The sequence below is a fragment of the Aethalodelphis obliquidens genome, unplaced genomic scaffold, assembly GCF_003676395.1.
Source record: "Aethalodelphis obliquidens isolate GAN/ISIS:26980383/991018 unplaced genomic scaffold, ASM367639v1 scaffold39, whole genome shotgun sequence".
NCBI lineage: Eukaryota > Metazoa > Chordata > Mammalia > Artiodactyla > Delphinidae > Aethalodelphis > Aethalodelphis obliquidens.
The window spans coordinates 13,571,978-13,590,927 of NW_020837983.1; the positions used below are offsets into that span (position 1 = coordinate 13,571,978).

An 18,950-nucleotide genomic window follows, 5' to 3' on the forward strand; every position below is an offset into this window, starting at 1 on the left:
AGAATGGCATAGCTCTAAACTTTAAAATATGATTGTATGACCTATTTGATTTAGTACTTTTGGCTAGTTGCTAAATCATTTTATCCGAAATAATATCGTGATCACATAAAACTATAAGTACTAACATAATGATAATAATTATTATGTATAATAATATCATCATCATAAGTGCCTGGAACTGTGCTAGATGTTGTACCTACACTATCCCACTTAGTTTTCACAGCAATCTATGAAGTAGGTAAAATTTTCATTCACTTACATTATATCACTCAGATATTGTGTGAGCAGTGTGGAATCCTTTATCTTACTATAGCTATTTGAAAAGCCTCTAGGCTACATTTCCAAAATTGTTCCTGTAAGGACAGGGGTCCTTTTTCAAATTAGATTCAATTTATGCTTTAAAAGTTGAAGAATAGCTTTCTCCAAGGCCCAATTCTTAACCTTCTGTTTTTAGTTCCTCAGTAAATTTTTCTCTTCATATGGTTTTAATTGCCATATGACTCCTAAGTTTACATTATCAAAATTATCTATCATTGTCCCTTCATCTCTGGATGTTTAAAGAATATGTTCTAAGTGTCTTCCTGTTACTTGAAGCTTAGCATATAGAAAACTTGGCTTATTTCTTAGTATAAAGGCAGCATTCTTTCCAGTTCTAAATACTATTTAAGGTTTCACCATTACTTCTGATCCCAAGGCTTGCAGTTTCCCCTTTCATTTTATACTATACTCTCTCTAGAAGTGAATTTTATCCATTTGGGCCTCCAATTAGGGAGACACTTTACAGTTTAATTTCTAACACTAATTATCTACTCAACATTTGGTCCCATCCACATATCCTGTTACCTGCTTTGCATTTCCCCTCGGACGTCTCTGAGGTGTCACAGGGTCACTGTGACAGGTTCCAAATTAACTTCTCTAGCCATTCCCTAACACACAGGACTTCTCCAGTGTTCTACAGCCCAGGGAATATCAGCACTGTCCTGTGCAGAGGACAAGACAGAAACATAGGGGACTTTCTTGTCTCCATATCTGGTTACAGGACTTGAAATCTTCATGTTTTCCCCCCTTTTTCGTTTATCTCTCATCTAATTAGTTTCTGAGTCCTTATTTTCTAATTTTATAATATTGCCTGAATTCTTTCTTTCCATTCCATTTTCTCCTCATTCCTGTTATTATTTTATTGAATTCCACTTGTTCTTAACTGTTTTCCATCTCACTCAATTCAGTCTACACTTTAAAAAGATGGTAAAGACATCTTCCTCAAATGCAGTTTTTATTACCTTACTCATAAAAGTTTAGCATGGATATTTTATTAGTGCCAAAATTTGTAGCCCAGAATTCCAGGCATTTAATTCTGTCAGTATCTCATTCGCCCCATTTTTGTTCACTTTCCAATTTGTTCCTTCCCCTCCATACAAATAAATTCGTACATATAACTTCTGGGTATTGAAGTTCTGCTTTTTCTGCTCTTCTGTATCTTTTTTTCATAGCCCCTCACTTCCTTTTTGCCCATCTAATTTATTATATTCTTCCAGATATGGTTAAAAATCACTTCCTGAAAACTTTTCACAGTTAGCATTCTAGTATTTATGGTTTTAACATTACAAGTTTAGACCATCTTTGAGTTGCTTTATTGATTTAGGTTTTGGTTTTTCCTCCCTAAGTTTCTATTTTAAATTTTTCCTGGTGTGTTATTGTAAGATATGAGTTTAGTACACACAACAGACGTAGTAACTAAGTTCTGAGGTCTGTCTCTACTATAATTGGCACAGAAAATGGTTTACCCTTGGTCTTGAGAGAATCCCTAAGCTGCACTTACGCTTTAAGAAACCTCTCTAAGTATATCTGGAACATTGTGGCTAAGAAAATGATGTATATAATGGCATTTTGTGTGCATTAAAAATAAAAGATACATGGTAAAGATTATTAAATAGTAATGAAGAGCCATTGTTATTATTCTTTATGTATAATTACCATTTCAGGTTCTAGCTCATTTGAATCTCAAAAAATGGATCGTCCTTCTATTTCCGTTACGTCTCCCATGAGTCCTGGCATGTTGAGGGATGTTCCACAGTTCTTATCTGGACAACTTTCAGTATGTAATCACTAGATTAATTTCTCTTTTTGGACTATCAAGTAGTGTTTTAACTATATGATGGTATTTTTTTTGTAAACCAAGTTCTGTTTGGAATATAATTGTGCTTTTAACCATCAACTTTCTCATTCTTAGTAATTTTAATTAATCTAAATTTAATTATAATTATCTAGCAGAGTGCTTTCTTTATTAGAGTTAGATTTTCTGGAATTTAATGAGAATTAGAATTTGTGATGCTATCTAAAACGTTTTTCACCTTAGTAATATTATTCCAAAATTCAAAGTCATGATTTTTGCTCAACTAAGTAAATAGGGAAATATATAAAAGATTACTGAGTATATCAGGTAGATTTCATATTAAGTGATCCCTAATTTGAACATTTTATAATAAAAGTTTAAAATTCAGTTAACCATCATATACCCATATTAGAAGAGCTTTGCAAATTCAGGCTCTCACATTTTATTAATTTCTAAAATTTAAAATATTAAAATTTATCCAGCTATATTTTAGAAACAAACAGATTAATATTGACACTAATTTTGTTGAGTTACTAAACTTAAAATTTTATAAGTATTAAAAACTACTTAGATTCTCAAAATTCAGACATTGAATTTTGGATAATTGTTAATGTTATAGTTAAAAACTAAACTATTCTTGGGCTTATATTTTAAGAGTAATTTCTAGCTTTTTGTTAAATCAGGTACAAAATTTCTCCTTTTATTTTCTGGAGGGAGGAGAAGTGTTTGATTTTTCTGAAGAATTTTCATTAATTAAATGGAGATACAGGAAGTATAAGCTGAATTAACATAGTAAAAGTCATTAGACACATCTGTTCTGGGATTACTTTGATCACAAAAGTGGTAATAACAGAAGAGCTATGTAAGAAAGAAGATGCGATACTAGTAGTAGATTGTAAATGTCTTACTAAAATGAATTTCTTCTCTTTATTATTTTCTTTTCCTTTCTCTTTCATAAACAGAGTGAGCTTTTTCATTTGAGGACAGTGGTGTTTTTTCCATTTTCCACAATAAGTAGCATCTTTTTATTTATTCTCTTACATATATTGACAGCGCAGATGTTGTCATTTATGGTTACGAATATATGTGTATTTTCTTCCACCATTTTAGAAAGTGCTAATAAATGTTAGCTTTTTTATTTTTAATTGTGGCTCCCTTTAAATATTCCGCCTATAAATAATGCTCTGAGTGGCTGATGATGCCAGTATATAAATAAATGTGTGTGTGTGTGTGTGTGTGTGTGTGTGTGTGTGTATGTAGTTGGCTTCAGTTGGTGGATGAGGGAGCAGAAGTTAGACTTCCATAATAAGTAAGTACCACTTTGTTGCTTCTTTTGAAATCCCAAGGCTGTATTAGAAATTGGACTAGGAGGGGAGATTGAGGAGGATAGTGCAGGCATTTAGACAGATTTCAGATTCAACTACTTTTCCTCATGGTTCAAAGTGAATATGGTAGAAAGGTAAGACTGTTAAATATTGGGGGGAAATATAAACTTAAAAGTATGTGGTATTTGTATTTATAAGTGATGTTGGTTTAAAATCCATATAACTGTAATTTAAAATGAGTACCATTTTATCAATTTTTATGACTCAGAAGGAGTATGTTCCAGCAAGATAATGTTTATAAATATAATACATATTTGTTTTGGTAAATCTAGAAAGCACAGATAAATAAATAAAAAATAAAAATCACCTGTAATCTTGCCACTAAAACATAATCATTCACATACATATAAAGTTTGAAACAAAACTGTAATAAATCTGTGTATACTATTTTGAAACTTGCTTTTTCACTAGTAATATATTGTGTACTTTTCCTTTAAACATTTTTCTTTAAAAATTCCTCCTAAAATGATTTTAATAGCTATTTAATACTCCATTTTAACTTAATTTGCTATTATAGGATATCTTGCTTGTTTCTAATTTATAGTATTTTAAATAATGATGCCATGGAAATCCTTGAATATAAATCTTGCATATTTTGTTAGGTCAAAATTCCTTTGTCAGAATAACTTTTCCAGATGTAACAATATGAAAGAAAAAAAAGTTTTAAGATTCTTGAAATCTTTTACCAAAATTTTTCTCCAAAATATTTTTACCAAATTAAGCTATAATTATCAATTCAAGTAATGTATTTTAAGATCTATCCCCATAATCCTAGTAGCTGAGAATACAGCAGTGAACAGATAGCCATGGATTTTACCATCATGAAACTTAATTTTATGTTCATTCTTTGCATGCAGCAAGACATAAGCAAGATACCCTTTTGGATATAGTATTTTCCTTTATATTTAACCCCATTTCTGCCAACTGGAGACAATTTTGGTTTGCTCTAATGATGTAGAGGTTGAGAAAATATTTGTCCACAAATATCATCCTTTGAGGAAACTTCTAGGAAGTCACAAGGCAACATTATGATTCCTATATCCTTCTATTCTACCTTTGGGTATTTTTGCTTTTGGTGAGATTTTACCTGGGCCCTTAGCTCACTTACAAAATCATGACGTTACTAATGCCTGACAACAAAGATAATTTGTATGTTATGTGAGCTGACCTTCCTAATATATTTATGTCAGTTCATGGACTGATATTTTCTCAAATATATAATATACGTATAATGCAAATTGTTATTTAAATTTTCATGCACAAGGCTGTTGATGACTTTAAAAAAATTATTCCATTTATTTCTTTTCCATGCTTGAATTGTGCTGCTACTTGTTATTATTCTAGGGCATAACTATGAAAGTGCCCTTAATGTATTTGGTGAGAAAATTAGTATGAGCTCACATTTATGACACCTGGACTGTATATTAGCCTTTCAGTGTCAGCACTCCCTTATTTTTTTTTTTTTTTTAGCTTTACTTATTTTTTATTGTAAACAAGTTTCTTTATAAATCTTGGAAGATTACAGATTGAATATTGTTATAATACAATCTCTGAAATTATGAAGGGGGAAATACTTCCACATTTGTGTATGCCTATGAACAGAGAATATATCCAGAGGAGTAAACCACCCTCAGAACCACGAGTTAACAGGAAAGATTTGTACAGGCAGCCAGGAATGATGATTTTGTACCCACGAAATCTAATGTGTGGCCAGCACTCTCTGGGCGTGTGCTATCTCACAGTTCTAGTTGAAAATCTTTAGTTCCAGGATCTAACATGGGATTTCCCTCCTCTTTTATTCATTAATTTTTAGTATCAAAGGGTGTAATGGTAAATAAGGTACAGTCCTTGATCTCGAGTAGTGAGAGGTAAAGTGGGGAATAGAGAACAGAAAACACACCTTCATTGCATCGAGCACGTATGTTGAGAGTGGATTTATAGAAACAATTTTGAGGAGCACTAAGGAAGGGCACCAGGTTTTTACGGAAATCAATTTCCTAGGCAGTGAAACAATGCATCAAATCTGTTTCACACAGAAAAGCTAAAGTAGAATGCCATTTTTCCAAAATCAAATGTTACAACTTTTGTGTAAACACTGGAAAGAAATTCAGTTTTTCTGGCTTTCTATCACTCCTTCCCATTATTCAGGGTGATTGGAAATAAACAGAGATAGTAAAATACTGAAGATTATTTTGTCATTGTATTTACCACTCCTAAAATTATGTTCCCTGGAAGTTCCCCATACAATTTATTTTTTTTTTAACACCTTTATTGGGGTACAATTGCTTTACAATGGTGTGTTCGTTTCTGCTTTATAACAAAGTGAATCAGTTATACATATACATATGTTCCCATATCTCTTCCCTCTTGCGTCTCCCTCCCTCCCTCCCTATCCCACCCCTCCAGGCTGTCACAAAGCACCGAGCCAATATCCCTGTGCCATGCGGCTGCTTCCCACTAGCTATCTACCTTACTACGTTTGTTAGTGTGTATATGTCCATGACTCTCTCTCGCCCCGTCACAGCTCACCCTTCCCCCTCCCCATAACCTCAAGTCCGTTCTCTAGGAGGTCTGCGTCTTTATTCCTGCCTTACCCCTAAGTTCTTCATGACATTTTTTTTTTCTTAAATTCCATATATATGTGTTAGCATATGGTATTTGTCTTTTTCTTTCTGACTTACTTCACTGTGTATGACAGACTCTAGGTCTATCCACCTCATTACAAATAGCTCAATTTCGTTTCTTTTTATGGCTGAGTAATATTCCATTGTATATATGTGCCACATCTTCTTTATCCATTCATCCGATGATGGGCACTTAGGTTGTTTCCATCTCCGGGCTATTGTAAATAGAGCTGCAATGAACATTTTGATACATGACTCTTTTTGAATTTCGGTTTTCTCAGGGTATATGCCCAGTAGTGGGATTGCTGGGTCATATGGTAGTTCTATTTGTAGTTTTTTAAGGAACCTCCATACTGTTCTCCGTAGTGGCTGAACCAATTCACATTCCCACCAGCAGTGCAAGAGTGTTCCCTTTTCTCCACACCCTCTCCAGCATTTATTGTTTCTAGATTTTTTGATGATGGCCATTCTGACTGGTGTGAGATGATATCTCATTGTAGTTTTGATTTGCATTTCTCTAATCATTAATGATGTTGAGCATTCTTTCATGTGTTTGTTGGCAGTCTGTATATCTTCTTTGGAGAAATGTCTATTTAGGTCTTCTGCCCATTTTTGGATTGGGTTGTTTGTTTTCTTGTTATTGAGCTGCATGAGCTGCTTGTAAATTTTGGAGATTAATCCTTTGTCGGTTGCTTCATTTGCAAATATTTTCTCCCATTCTGAGGGTTGTCTTTTGGTCTTGTTTATGGTTTCCTTTGCTGTCAGCACTCCCTTATTTTGATTCTTTTTAAAATTTGTGTTCTAACATAATTTAGCAGTTTTCTTGTTTGGAGGATTACTTTTGTAATTCTCTCAATATTTTAAAATTAATTTACAGCCTTTGACTAATATTTTGATAGAGTGCTAAAATAAGATATAGCCTTTAACTTTTTTCAAAGTGAGGAATGGCTCAGAATTCTTTCTTTCTATAGGAACACATTAATTCTTGTTGACAAACATATTTTATTTTACTTCAGGGTCTGTGGCTGACTTATGGTTGCAATGTTTCCCTAAGTTACTTTGTTTTAATATTTTTCTGACTCCACTTTTAGTGATGAGCTTGTAAATATTGTACATATCCATTTTATATTCCCATTTAAAGGGAATAAGTCACTGAAGAATAGGCATGTGTCCTTTATATCTACTTAGAAACTCGATAGTCTTTTAAAAACTTTCTGTAAATGAAAGGTTTTTCTTTGAGCTTTTATCTTTTATATGTCATTGTTACAACCGTGTTATTTTAGAAGCATTGCATAAAAGGAATGCCCTGAAGTTAATAGTGCTGTATAAAGTAGGAAGGACATTAAAAATACAAAATAAATTATGGTGTACAAATTCAAATTCTTCATTTGTGTGAGGCTGAATTGTTATAAATATTATCAGATATTTCATGCTTAAAATAAATGAATTAATATTAATTACAAATTGCAGTGAGATACATAATACTTCATTTCTTTATGAAATATCTAGAATCTGAAGAGATAGAAAGCAGCTTAGTAGTTGCCAGAAATTGGGGCAATGGGGAAATGGGGAGTGACTGATTACTTAATAGGTACAGGATATTCTTCTTGTGTGATAAAAAAGTTTTGAAACTAGAGGGAGGTGGTGGTGACACAGCATTGTGGATGCACTAAATGCCACCGAATTGTACACTTTAAAATGGTTAATTGCGTGTTATTTTAATGTCACCTCAATTTAAAACAAGCTGACAAAACAAATTATGTTTATGTAGCCAAGTTTAATGTATAAGCTTACGGGTGAAGATTAGGTTTAAACTGGCATAGATTTTAGACAATTGATTTCAAAAAATCTGTGAGTTGCTCATTTGAGGTCATTTTAGAAGATGCAAAAAAGTTTACCTTAAAGGATTCCTTTATTTCAAAGTACTATTTCTTTCAAAGTAAATCTTTTAGTTATAAAGTAATATTTACTTGCAAAAACCTTTCATTACCTTGATAATTTTGGTCTAAAACAGGTAGGACAGGTGAGAAGGCAAGAAAAATAAGATCTTTTTCTAAATTGAGTGACTTGTTTGCCCTTTTCTTCAGCATGCCTAGTTAATCTCTATGAATTTCATATATCCCTTACCCATTGGCTAGAGAATTATCCATCTAGGGTTATACAGACAGATATCAGTAACGCTCCATATCTAAACATTCCTTTCTTCCTTTGGAAATGTCTCCACGCAAAAAGGAAGACATCTTAGACTTGAGACCTTCTTGGTTTTTGAAGAGAAAGATGACTCATGATTGAATGATAGTCTGCTTTTAAGGTTTGCTTTCTTTTGGGTTTTAGATTTATGTCTTAAACTATCTTCAGGGTCTGTCTGATGATCGTTGAATTCCACAACAGTCCTCCACAACAGTCCTCCTAGTACCTATCATCTGTTTCCATGTAGCAGTGGAAAAGTCTGAAGCCTTTTAACTATTTACAGCTGCTAATTAAACAAGAGAGACATCCATGAGAAATGCGAGGAATGGGATGGAATCTTGGTGAAAGAACAAAGATTAAATGCCCTGAAATCCATTCCCAAACACAGAGACTTGCATCTGATTTTATTCCTCTTTTAGCTGTTAACATGCCTTAATAAAGGCACAACATTCTGATGATTGTGGTATCTCTGGAAACTGTTTCAAAATGAAAACAAAATAAGTTAGAAGAAGCAAAAAAAAGAAATCTGATTTTATTCTAAGAATTTGAAATAAAATGATTTAGTCAGAACTGAGCTTTATTTTCTTTCTTTTTAAAAAAATTTTGGCTGCGCTGGGTCTTTGTTGCAGTGTGCGGGCTCTGTTGCAGTGCATGGGCTTCTCTAGTTGCAGTGTGCAGGCTTTCTAGTTGCGACGCGTGGACTCTAGAGCGCGCGGGCTCAGTAGCTGCGGTGCACAGGCTTAGTTGCCCAGCGGCATGTGGAATCTTAGTTCCCGGACCAAGGATCAAACCCGTCCCCTGCATTGGAAGGCAGATTCTTAACCACTGGACCACCAGAGAAGTCCCAAGGTTTTATTTTCTACCTTTACACTATCTTAGTTTTTGGTTGGGTGTGAGCAAGTCTATCTAGTCTTTTTAAAATGTCTCTGTTTCCTCATCTGCATATTGGAGATAACAGCAACTACCTCCCAGCATTGTTAGAGGCAATAAACTTGCAGTAACTGTCAGTAAAGGCTTAAAAAAATATGAAGAACTGTATAAATAAAAAGAAATGTGATATTATTGTCATTAATAAGTGTGATTAGCTCTAAACAGTGTTATCTCAGATGATGCACAATAAATGTCTGAAAATGATGTTTAAATACTAGAGCCTGTTATAGATTCTTAAAGTATGAATCAACTAATTATTCCAGTGTGTTCCAGCACACCTTTTATCTTTCTGTGTTTATTCTTTTAAGAAATGCTAAAGCCAACTTGGCTAATGTTTTTTAGACTTTTGTTAGCCATATTATCCCTTTGGAAAGTTACATGTATGTCCCTTTGGAAACATTACTTCTACAGATGACTTTTCACTAATAATTCTATAATGTATTTTAATCTGACTTCATCTTGGACTATGATTTTTTTTCTATGTTGTGTGTTCAAGGGTGAAACTTGAAATATCTTGACTTTGTATTATGTTTACACTCATTCTTTCAGAAAATATTAGCCCAAATCTGTTATTTTACATTCAGTCTTAATTCCTGTTATGTTGATTACATTTAAAAATCTGATTTAAAACTTCTAAGATTTTATATAGTTTTTATCTATTTAAGCATTTTGGGAAAATTAATTTATTCATTACATTGAACTACTTAATTTAGATATATATTGTCATGGAAAAATGTACTTAAGGGATAGTTGTATGTGTTTTTTACTTTTGGTCTCTTAGTTCCAGCGTGTTGTCCTTTTTGGTTTTGTTTTATTGCTTTTTTCTTTAATTTTGCTTACCAGAGCCAAAGCCTTAGTAGAAGAACAACGCCTTTTGTTCCTAGGGTTCAGGTAAAGGCCTTGTCTGCCTGATAGAAACTAAAGTTGTGTTTTAACCCTTATTTGTATGTTTTTGGAAAATGCGTAGTAGGAAAACTTTTTTTGGTGTGTTGCTCCAAACCATATTATTGACTTTCAAATCATTTTATGAGCCAGCTTGTAAAATTCTGCATGGGGATTAAAATACAATAAAAATTTAAAGAGACAATCTTTGTTAGTGGTTTTATATGATGGACTGAATACTGAAACTCATAGGTTTATGGTTGGCATTTAATGTAGATTCCACTTACATTGGTAATATTGACAGAAATAGCTGATTTGATACTGTTGATATTTTCCTTTATTACACTAAGGTTGCTGTCTCTTTAAATCATTCATTATATCACTTAACATCTACATTCTCTTGCATTTTCCAAGCAATAACTCCTTGAGGAGATTGGCAAATAAATTTGTACCTTATCTAAAATATGAATTTTTTGCATGTTATATATAAGGTTCAACTTTTTGAAAGTACATTATTTTGAAAGAACAAAAGTCACAATCCAAATAAAATATGTTGGGTTTATTTTGTTTACATTTTGTAATTGTAATTCCATTTAATTTTACTGTAATACTTGGGTACAAGTTGTTTGCCTCTTTTCATTAGGAAACCCTTATATGGTAAAGTAATGTCAACAAAGTTTTTTTTTTTTTTAAAGTAGTATAATTCTTGCTTTGCTGCATGGTTTTTTTTGGTTGTTGCTCTTGTTGGTTTTTAATACTAATTTAGTTTAAATAAAAAAAATTGGAGTTCTAATTAACACTATGTAGTGTAAAATATTTACTTAGACTTATGTTCTGCTTGGGAAATTTAAAAGTGGTTACATGGAAATTGTATTAAAGCAATTAAAATGATATCAAGATTTTTATTAATGAAAATGAGGTAAAATAAGTATATCATATCTAGAATTGTGGAAACACATTTGTTTTATTTTGAAGAATCAACAGATATATTCTAATCATTCATTTAAAAAACACAGAGAAGATATTTAGGAATGTGATAAAGAATCTAGCAAATAAAATAATTCTTTTTTGATAGTTTAAAGTGGATATCTATTAAAAACTTCAATGCAAGTCCTGTAATATAAAATGAAAATTAAGGCTATTGATCAAATGCTGAGTTTGACAGTTTATTAAAAGGTATAATTTTGATAAAAAACTCAGTAAAATTAAAGTGTGCCTGTTTCATATCTATATTATTTTAATATTTATATATTTATAAAGTATAATTTAATAAACTAAAGTATTAATATGAAAATATGAAAGCCATATGCCTAATATCTGTTTGTGTGAGAAATGAATATTATTAATAAGTGATCTTTTTGGTTTTCCATGGCATAAGAAAATCTAAAAATAATACTATTTATCAGGCATTTGAAGCATATATCTTAAATGTTTACCTGTAATGATTTTAAAGAAGCAAAAATATTGCCAGTGGAAATGACAGCAAAGGTAGTCTCAATCCCTGAAAAAAAAAAACTCACAGAAATCAATAATTTGCTCCAATAACTATGAGCTTAGTCTAGTAATACATTTTCTTTGTTTTTTAAATGTACTATTTATTGTAAAACAATTTTTTAGCCTTTAAGAAGTTTTTTAATATCATGGAAAATAAAGCCATAAGGTTTTTTATTGATATAGAAAATAAAGAATATTAGAAGTTAATGTGGTTTTGGTTACAAATTTAGAGGAACCATGGTGCTCTCTGACAACACCTGTTTGATCTCATACATGAGACACTCTAGTATTTCTTACTTTTTTTCCCTCCCCTCATATCTTTTACCATAATGGTCTCTTTTTTCCATTTATCCTCATCTGTATCTTTGTTCTACTATTGTCAGGCAAGCAAATATTTGAACTCTTTTTTCTTTTTTTATAGGAATTAAAAAAAAATTATATTGGAGTGTAATTTACAACGTTGTGTTAGTTTCAGGTGTTGAACTTTTTTTCCCATTTAAATGTCAGAGGTTTTTTTTCAGGTTCTTGGTCCCCTAGTCTAAGGCAGTGGTTCTCAAGCTCTAATGGCAATGAGAATCACCTGGAGCACTTGTTAAAATGCAAATTCCCTGGGCCCCATTCTGATTCAGTAAGTGAAAGGTGGGCCACAGGAATTTGTAACTTTCCAGATAATACTGTTGCAGGAGTTTTGTGAACCACAGTTTAAGAAACACTTGTCTAGAGCCTGTACTTACCAACTGGATTCAAAAAACTTTTTGTTACACAGCCTCAGGGTAATACCTGCGTTAAACATAAGGACTTAACATAAAGAGAAGTAATAATCATTTTAAAAATTTAAATGCTTGAGGACTAATTCCATTTGACCGAAAAGAAAAGTGTATAAATAATTTTATATACTCTTCTGGGCCATTAGTCTTCTGACTTAAAAGTCTTTCTCGGCCTCTCATTCTCTAAGATATGAAGTGAGGGACTCAACAAAGCCATGTTAGAATTGGAACTGAACTACTGATATATCATATATACATATATTTATTTGTATGATTTTTATGTAGATGGTCTATATTTATTTATATATCCTAGAGCCTGGCCCAGAGCTGACTGTCTGCTTTGGAGAAGAGAGGAAGGGACTGACATGAGATGTATATTTAAGTTTTTTAAACTACCGCAAACATTGTAAATCCAAGTTAAAAGAAAAAAACCATTGGATACACACACACACACACACACACACACACACACACACACATATACACATATAAAATGAAAAATACATATTACCTAAATAGAACTTTTTCCCAAATTCCAAATTTCCGATTCAATTTCAGTTTCAAGATAGTGGTCAGAGATGTGCTGAATTCTGAACCGAATGTGGATCAGAGCCATAGTCATCATAGATCCTGATATGGTAAAATCAACTAGCTAGGTGTGGGAGTGTGAGGTATGTGTGTGGGAGGTGACAATTATTAAGTCAAATGAATTCAGCAGCTGAATGTGAAGTTCTAATCCTTAATTATGGCATAGGCAAATTATTCTAATTTTCTCATCTCGAATTATAAAATATACGCTTATTATTCTGAGGATAAATACATTTGCTTCACAAACAAAAAAAAAGACTTTATGTCTGCGTAAGAAATTTTAAAAGACGAATTTATTACAGTTTTAAATACAAACTTAAGGAGTAGATTTACTAAAGCTTCTAGTAATTCCCAGTTACTTATAATTTTTTAAAGGTCTTTGCTGTGGTATAACATAAAACATTTGCTTAAAAATTCCCTATGAATGCCATATAAGGAACTTATCTATTCAATTCATTTTGAGCACTTATTCTGAACTCACTATTGTAGGGGAACCAAAATGAACTACCGTGATTCCTGCATAAAGGTAGACACAAAGCAATCCTATATAAAGTCCTTAGTTATGGTAGTGTAATTATTATGTGCATGTTAATAAGCTATCAAATTAGATTATAAAAAGTTCAAGTGATTTATCAATCAAACTAAAATATCTGAAATAATTTCTCTGTTCATTGAAGTTATTATAGCATATCCTTTTACCTTAACTGCAATTTACGAAGTGAAGTTTATATTCTGTGCTAATATTAGTGTAAGAGAATGGGGCAAAGATTGGGAATGTAAACGTTATGTTATATTAGTAAATGTTTAAACTGATAAATGAATATTTTTGCTTTTCAGATAAAACTATGGTTTGACAAGGTTGGTCACCAATTAATAGTTACAATTTTGGGAGCAAAGGATCTCCCTTCCAGGGAAGATGGGAGGCCAAGGAATCCTTATGTTAAAATTTACTTTCTTCCAGACAGAAGGTAGGGATATGAAACAAAAATAAATGTTCTTGAAAATAAATGAGAAATGTTAATAGCAGGAGGTGTTTTGATTCTGTATCATTTATTTTAAAATATCATGCCAGTTAGATACTTATGAAGTTTAATATAAGCATAATGATTCTTAAGAATCAAAATAGTGACAGTAAATACTTTGAGATTGTTTTAAAACCTATGTCAAATGTTTATAATATAGATTATTTTATTAAATATTTATTTTAGATTGTGTGGTTTACTTCTTAAATAATGTATTTTTTTTAAATCAAACTCATTAAAATTATGCTCCTTTAAGTCAATACATTTTTAACATAAACTACAGAGGCAGAAAGCTGGAAATGGTACTAAAGGATACTCATCATGTTCCTCTATAATTTTTACCTCCTTTTACTAAGATATTATTTCTCTATATTATGTAAAATTAGTGAATGTGCTTTATATTTCACCACCCATATCACCAAGGAATCTTTACCACTGGGCCTAGAATCAGCTACCTAAAGTGTCTTTTGCTTTGTGTCCATGCTAATCAACATACATGATATTGATCTATCCTGATTTAAATAGAGGAATCAGAATAGGAGAAATAGCTTTTCAAAAATCATATAATCATTCTTAATTTCAGACACATACAAAATAGAAGAGATTATTCAATAAGCATCATAAAAAAAGAAAGAAGTAATGCACCAATTTCCGTTTCCCCAGCTCTTCTGCAACACTGGTTTTCAGGGCTGGGCTGTTCATTTTTCTCAGGTTGGAAGCAGCTGGGCACAGATGTGATCTTAAACATATTTATACACGTTTGGACCCTCTATTACTCAGTTCAAGTTAAAAGTCATCAGTGTTGAGTGCCAAAGTATCATCTGAAGAACAATTTCAACAAAGAAAATAAAGGAAAGGAAGTAGGCAATTAGCAAAGGTCTTACACTTTATTTGATATATATTTTGAAATAAAATTTGTAAAATGAATTAGAAAATATGCAAGGGTGCCATAGCCTCTTAAGCTATTAGAAGCTGTGCCATATAATTTTATCTTACAAAGTTGACTCGAAGGAGGTTGTTCTCTAACAACTTAGGTTGTCTTTTGGAGAGGGATACACTTTGAACTGCAAGAGAAGAAGAGGATATGCAATAACTTAACTCAACTCCAGCTTAAACTTCAGTTGGATGACAGATGTCACAGCCATATTACCTACCATCCTGGATGGAGGCCAAGTCACTTGGCTTCTCAGAGCACAGTTTATTAGTCTAAGCATCCTTAGAATGCCATCATAAAAACTCGCAGAGGGCTTCCCTGGTGGCGCAGTGGTTGAGAGTCCGCCTGCCGATGCAGGGAACATGGGTTCGTGCCCCGGTCTGGGAAGATCCCACATGCCGCGGAGCGGCTGGGCCCATGAGCCATGGCCGTTGAGCCTGCGCATTCGGAGCCTGTGCTCCGCAACGGGAGAGGCCACAGCACTGAGAGGCCCGCGTACCGCAAAAAAAACCCACAAAAAAACAAAAAAAACTCGCAGAAAGTGCTGTGCTTTTATGCACACACATAACTTAAGTTTCTACTTATTCAGACCTTTGAAGAAAAATGCTTGCTTTTCAAGATGATAAAAGTCTCTCAAATTTTTGTTTTTTGGTTGACTACTTGTGTTTAGTTTTATTTTTTATACCTCCCCTCACTTTCTAAGCAGATAGAGGTCAAATGGAAGGGAAAGTCCCTTCAAAGACTCCTTTATATTCCAGATGTAGGGTTTTTATCTTTTCTCAATAGCAAAGAATGTGAGAAACGTTTGGATATTTTTTTCTCAGGTTATTTCTCAGCTGAGTTTTCTTGACAGTTATCAGGAATTTGAAGAATATTTAGGCAAGTTTGTAGCTCACTTTATTGATAGAGTTGTGTCAGGGTTTTATCCTTAACAGAAAAAAGAATTCTCTGGTCAACTCAAACAGCTACATTATCATCTCGACTTTTTTTTTTTTTTTCTGTTGATATAAGTTTTTACACATGAATAAAGGACTATTTGTGCTTCTGGTATGAGTTATTTCTTTTTTCTTGACAATTTCTTGTGAGAAAAACTACAGGTCCCAAGAAGCCCATGGATACCAAAATCTGCAATGCTCAAGTTGCTTATATAAAATGACATAGCTCTGCATCTGTGGATACTGAGGGCCAACTGTACTTGCCTAAGTAAATAGAAAAAACAGTTGATGCCTTTTTATTGTTAAGAATTCCTGGAGGGACAAGTGAGGCTACATAGAAGGAATTTAGTCTAGAATGTCAGTATGTCAGTTAAGCCATTCAAAACATTTATTTTCTATATAATATGCTAGGTACCCTAAAAAATAGCTAGGTATGCTCTAACACTTTTTTATGTCTTTTTTTATATTGGTTGCCAGTCAAAATATATTTTTCCCTTCATTTTGAGTAAAAATATCAAGTCTTTGCATGCTGTTAAATCAAATGGAAAACAAAAGTACTGGTAACATGAAAATAAATAGAAAAAACTTTAGTTAGATTTTTAAAAAAATACTTTCTCAACATTTTAATGATGTTGTTAGAGATCAATTATCTATTTTATTATCCTTAGGCTGCTATTTAAAAATATCTCTATAGCATGCTTACTGATCTTAGTTTTTAAATAATTTTAGCAACTTTTCAGTATTTGACTTATACAGAATGATCTTATTTTGAAGGCTTTAGTTATACTTCTTGAAAAGAATAACTCATTTACTTTTTTTGTAATTTGCTGAAGATTAGGTAACTTTCCATGGTTATTTTCATGGATTGGTGCTTCAATACACACAAAATTGCCTTATTAAATTGTAATCATATAAGGTAGGTTAGTGAGGAACTTCAGAGATAATCTAGTCTCCCTCCTATCCAGGATTAGAAATCCCCCCCTAAAATAGTCATTCTTTGAGAACTTTTTTCACTCCTTAAGAGGAAGTCAAAGCTTATTCTTCTGTTTCCTTTCACGTTGCAGTATAAACCAATCTTGGATTAGATGGCAAGGTTCCCCCAAATGCTTTCTTCCTGACCTTGGTGGAAGGAATTTTATCTCTGACAGGGTTTCATAGTTCATTCTTTAATGGATAGAATATAAGTAGATGCTTTATAAATATTTGTTAAAATCTTAGAAGGAGGAAGTGACAAGAGTCATAAGTCATAGTCCTTGTCATTATTTCTCTTATTTAGGTATTTTTATTTGCAGTACCACTTCTTTTTCATAAATTTGAATGGAGATAAAATTTCCTACGTGGGTTTCCAAAGTTATTTTCCTATGGAGGCCTTAGAAATTAATAAAGATACATTGCTTTAAAATGGCTTTCTGCTACATTAAATATATATGCTTTGGAAACATACATGTTCTTGATTAAGTCAAATCTGTATTAAACATTAAGCTCTGTATTCACCTGGGAGAAGTTGCATACCCTCCCTAATTTGGAGGCACTCTGTCCCTTCTTAGTTCTCCCTGCTTCCTATTTCCCAACACTCTTAGAACTGTGCTGTGTTGAGAGAATTTGTAGAAGTTAATATGGTTCCACTTGGAGTTCACTGGCACTTCTCACTTCAAATAGGCTCTTCTAATAGCTTAACATTGCCGTCCTAGATGATTTTCTTCATTCCTATTCAGACACTGATCCTCTCTAATAAGCTAGAGTAGTGATCTCCAAGAAGAACGGATGTACCCAGGAGATGTATGAAACAATTCATTGGAGTTCATAAAGAAATACTTGAATTTTCATTTTCACCTATCTTTAATTCCTATTTTTGTATATTTACCAATGAATACAATATATTAGTACAACAATATAGTAATACGTACATATAATTTATAAAAATATGTGTATACAATGGAATGCGTAATCAAAAGCATTCACTTGGTAGAAATATGAAGTCAAAAAAATGTATGAAAGCTTCTGAGTTGGAAGTTCTGTCTATCAGGATGGCCAGCTTGCATTTCCAGCCCAGATTATAGTGGCTGCCTCACACAGAAATAATTTTACTATGTCTTTAAAGACTTGATAGATGTCAAATGAGCAAGTATGTATTAATTATACATAAGTGTGTAACTTGATAAGATGTAATTACAATTGCTTATTAGCTAAACTATATGGATGTAAAGTTGTGAACATCGCAATTCACCAAACTTATTGTACAAGGGACTTCCGTTAGTTTAAGTGAATAGTATATTGGTTACAAATACTAAGTACAGTATTTGCATTTGCATATGTACAAATACTAAAAGTACTACTATATGTAACTAACAGGTTAATTTCCAATTTAAAGGTTTCCAATAGGGCAATGTGTTAAAAAAAATTAGAGTTAAGTTTCTTCAGTCTGGTTTTATTTAGAATTTGAGAAAGGTTAAGTTTTTAATTATCTATCATGGAAAATTTTCAGATTTATTGAAATATTTCTATTATTAAGTCATACTTATATGGTGATATAATTATATACCTTATAAATTTTAATAGTAATTTTAAAGGTTACAGTATATTTAAGGTATGATAAATTTGTGGGAAAACTTCTTTCCTGAGAAATTTTAAATTAATAAATTTTAGGGCAAAAGTTAAAATGAAGATTTATATAAGCTCATATATTCTTATTTTTTTCATAGTGATAAAAACAAAAGAAGAACTAAAACAGTAAAGAAAACATTGGAACCCAAATGGAACCAAACATTCATTTATTCTCCAGTCCACCGAAGAGAATTTCGGGAACGAATGCTGGAGATTACCCTTTGGGATCAAGCTCGAGTTCGAGAGGAAGAAAGTGAATTCTTAGGAGAGGTATCTGGAACTATTTTAAAGCTTAGACTATTCATGTCATCCTGAATACTTTTGTTTATATGACTATTAGTAAAATATTATATTTTGAATAACTGAAACACCTAGACATAATTTAACAGAATGAATTTAGCTGCTGTTTTAAGAAAAAACTTATTGATGCCTCTATAGTACATGTATTTCAGTTTACTGAACCAATTTTACAACTAGTAATT

At 32.3% G+C, this 18,950-nt stretch overlaps 1 protein-coding gene across 2 annotated transcripts in view; it reads left to right on the top strand.

The window, feature by feature from the left end:
• RIMS2 (regulating synaptic membrane exocytosis 2) overlaps window positions 1-18,950 on the top strand; it is a 566,417-nt gene that overhangs the window by 323,900 nt on the left and 223,567 nt on the right. For both annotated transcript variants that reach the window (XM_027131585.1, XM_027131586.1), the window contains exons 12-14: window positions 1,983-2,095; window positions 13,811-13,941; window positions 18,567-18,738. In XM_027131585.1, coding sequence (XP_026987386.1) covers window positions 1,983-2,095; window positions 13,811-13,941; window positions 18,567-18,738 — 416 coding nt within the window. The remainder of the gene's footprint in view (window positions 1-1,982; window positions 2,096-13,810; window positions 13,942-18,566; window positions 18,739-18,950) is intronic.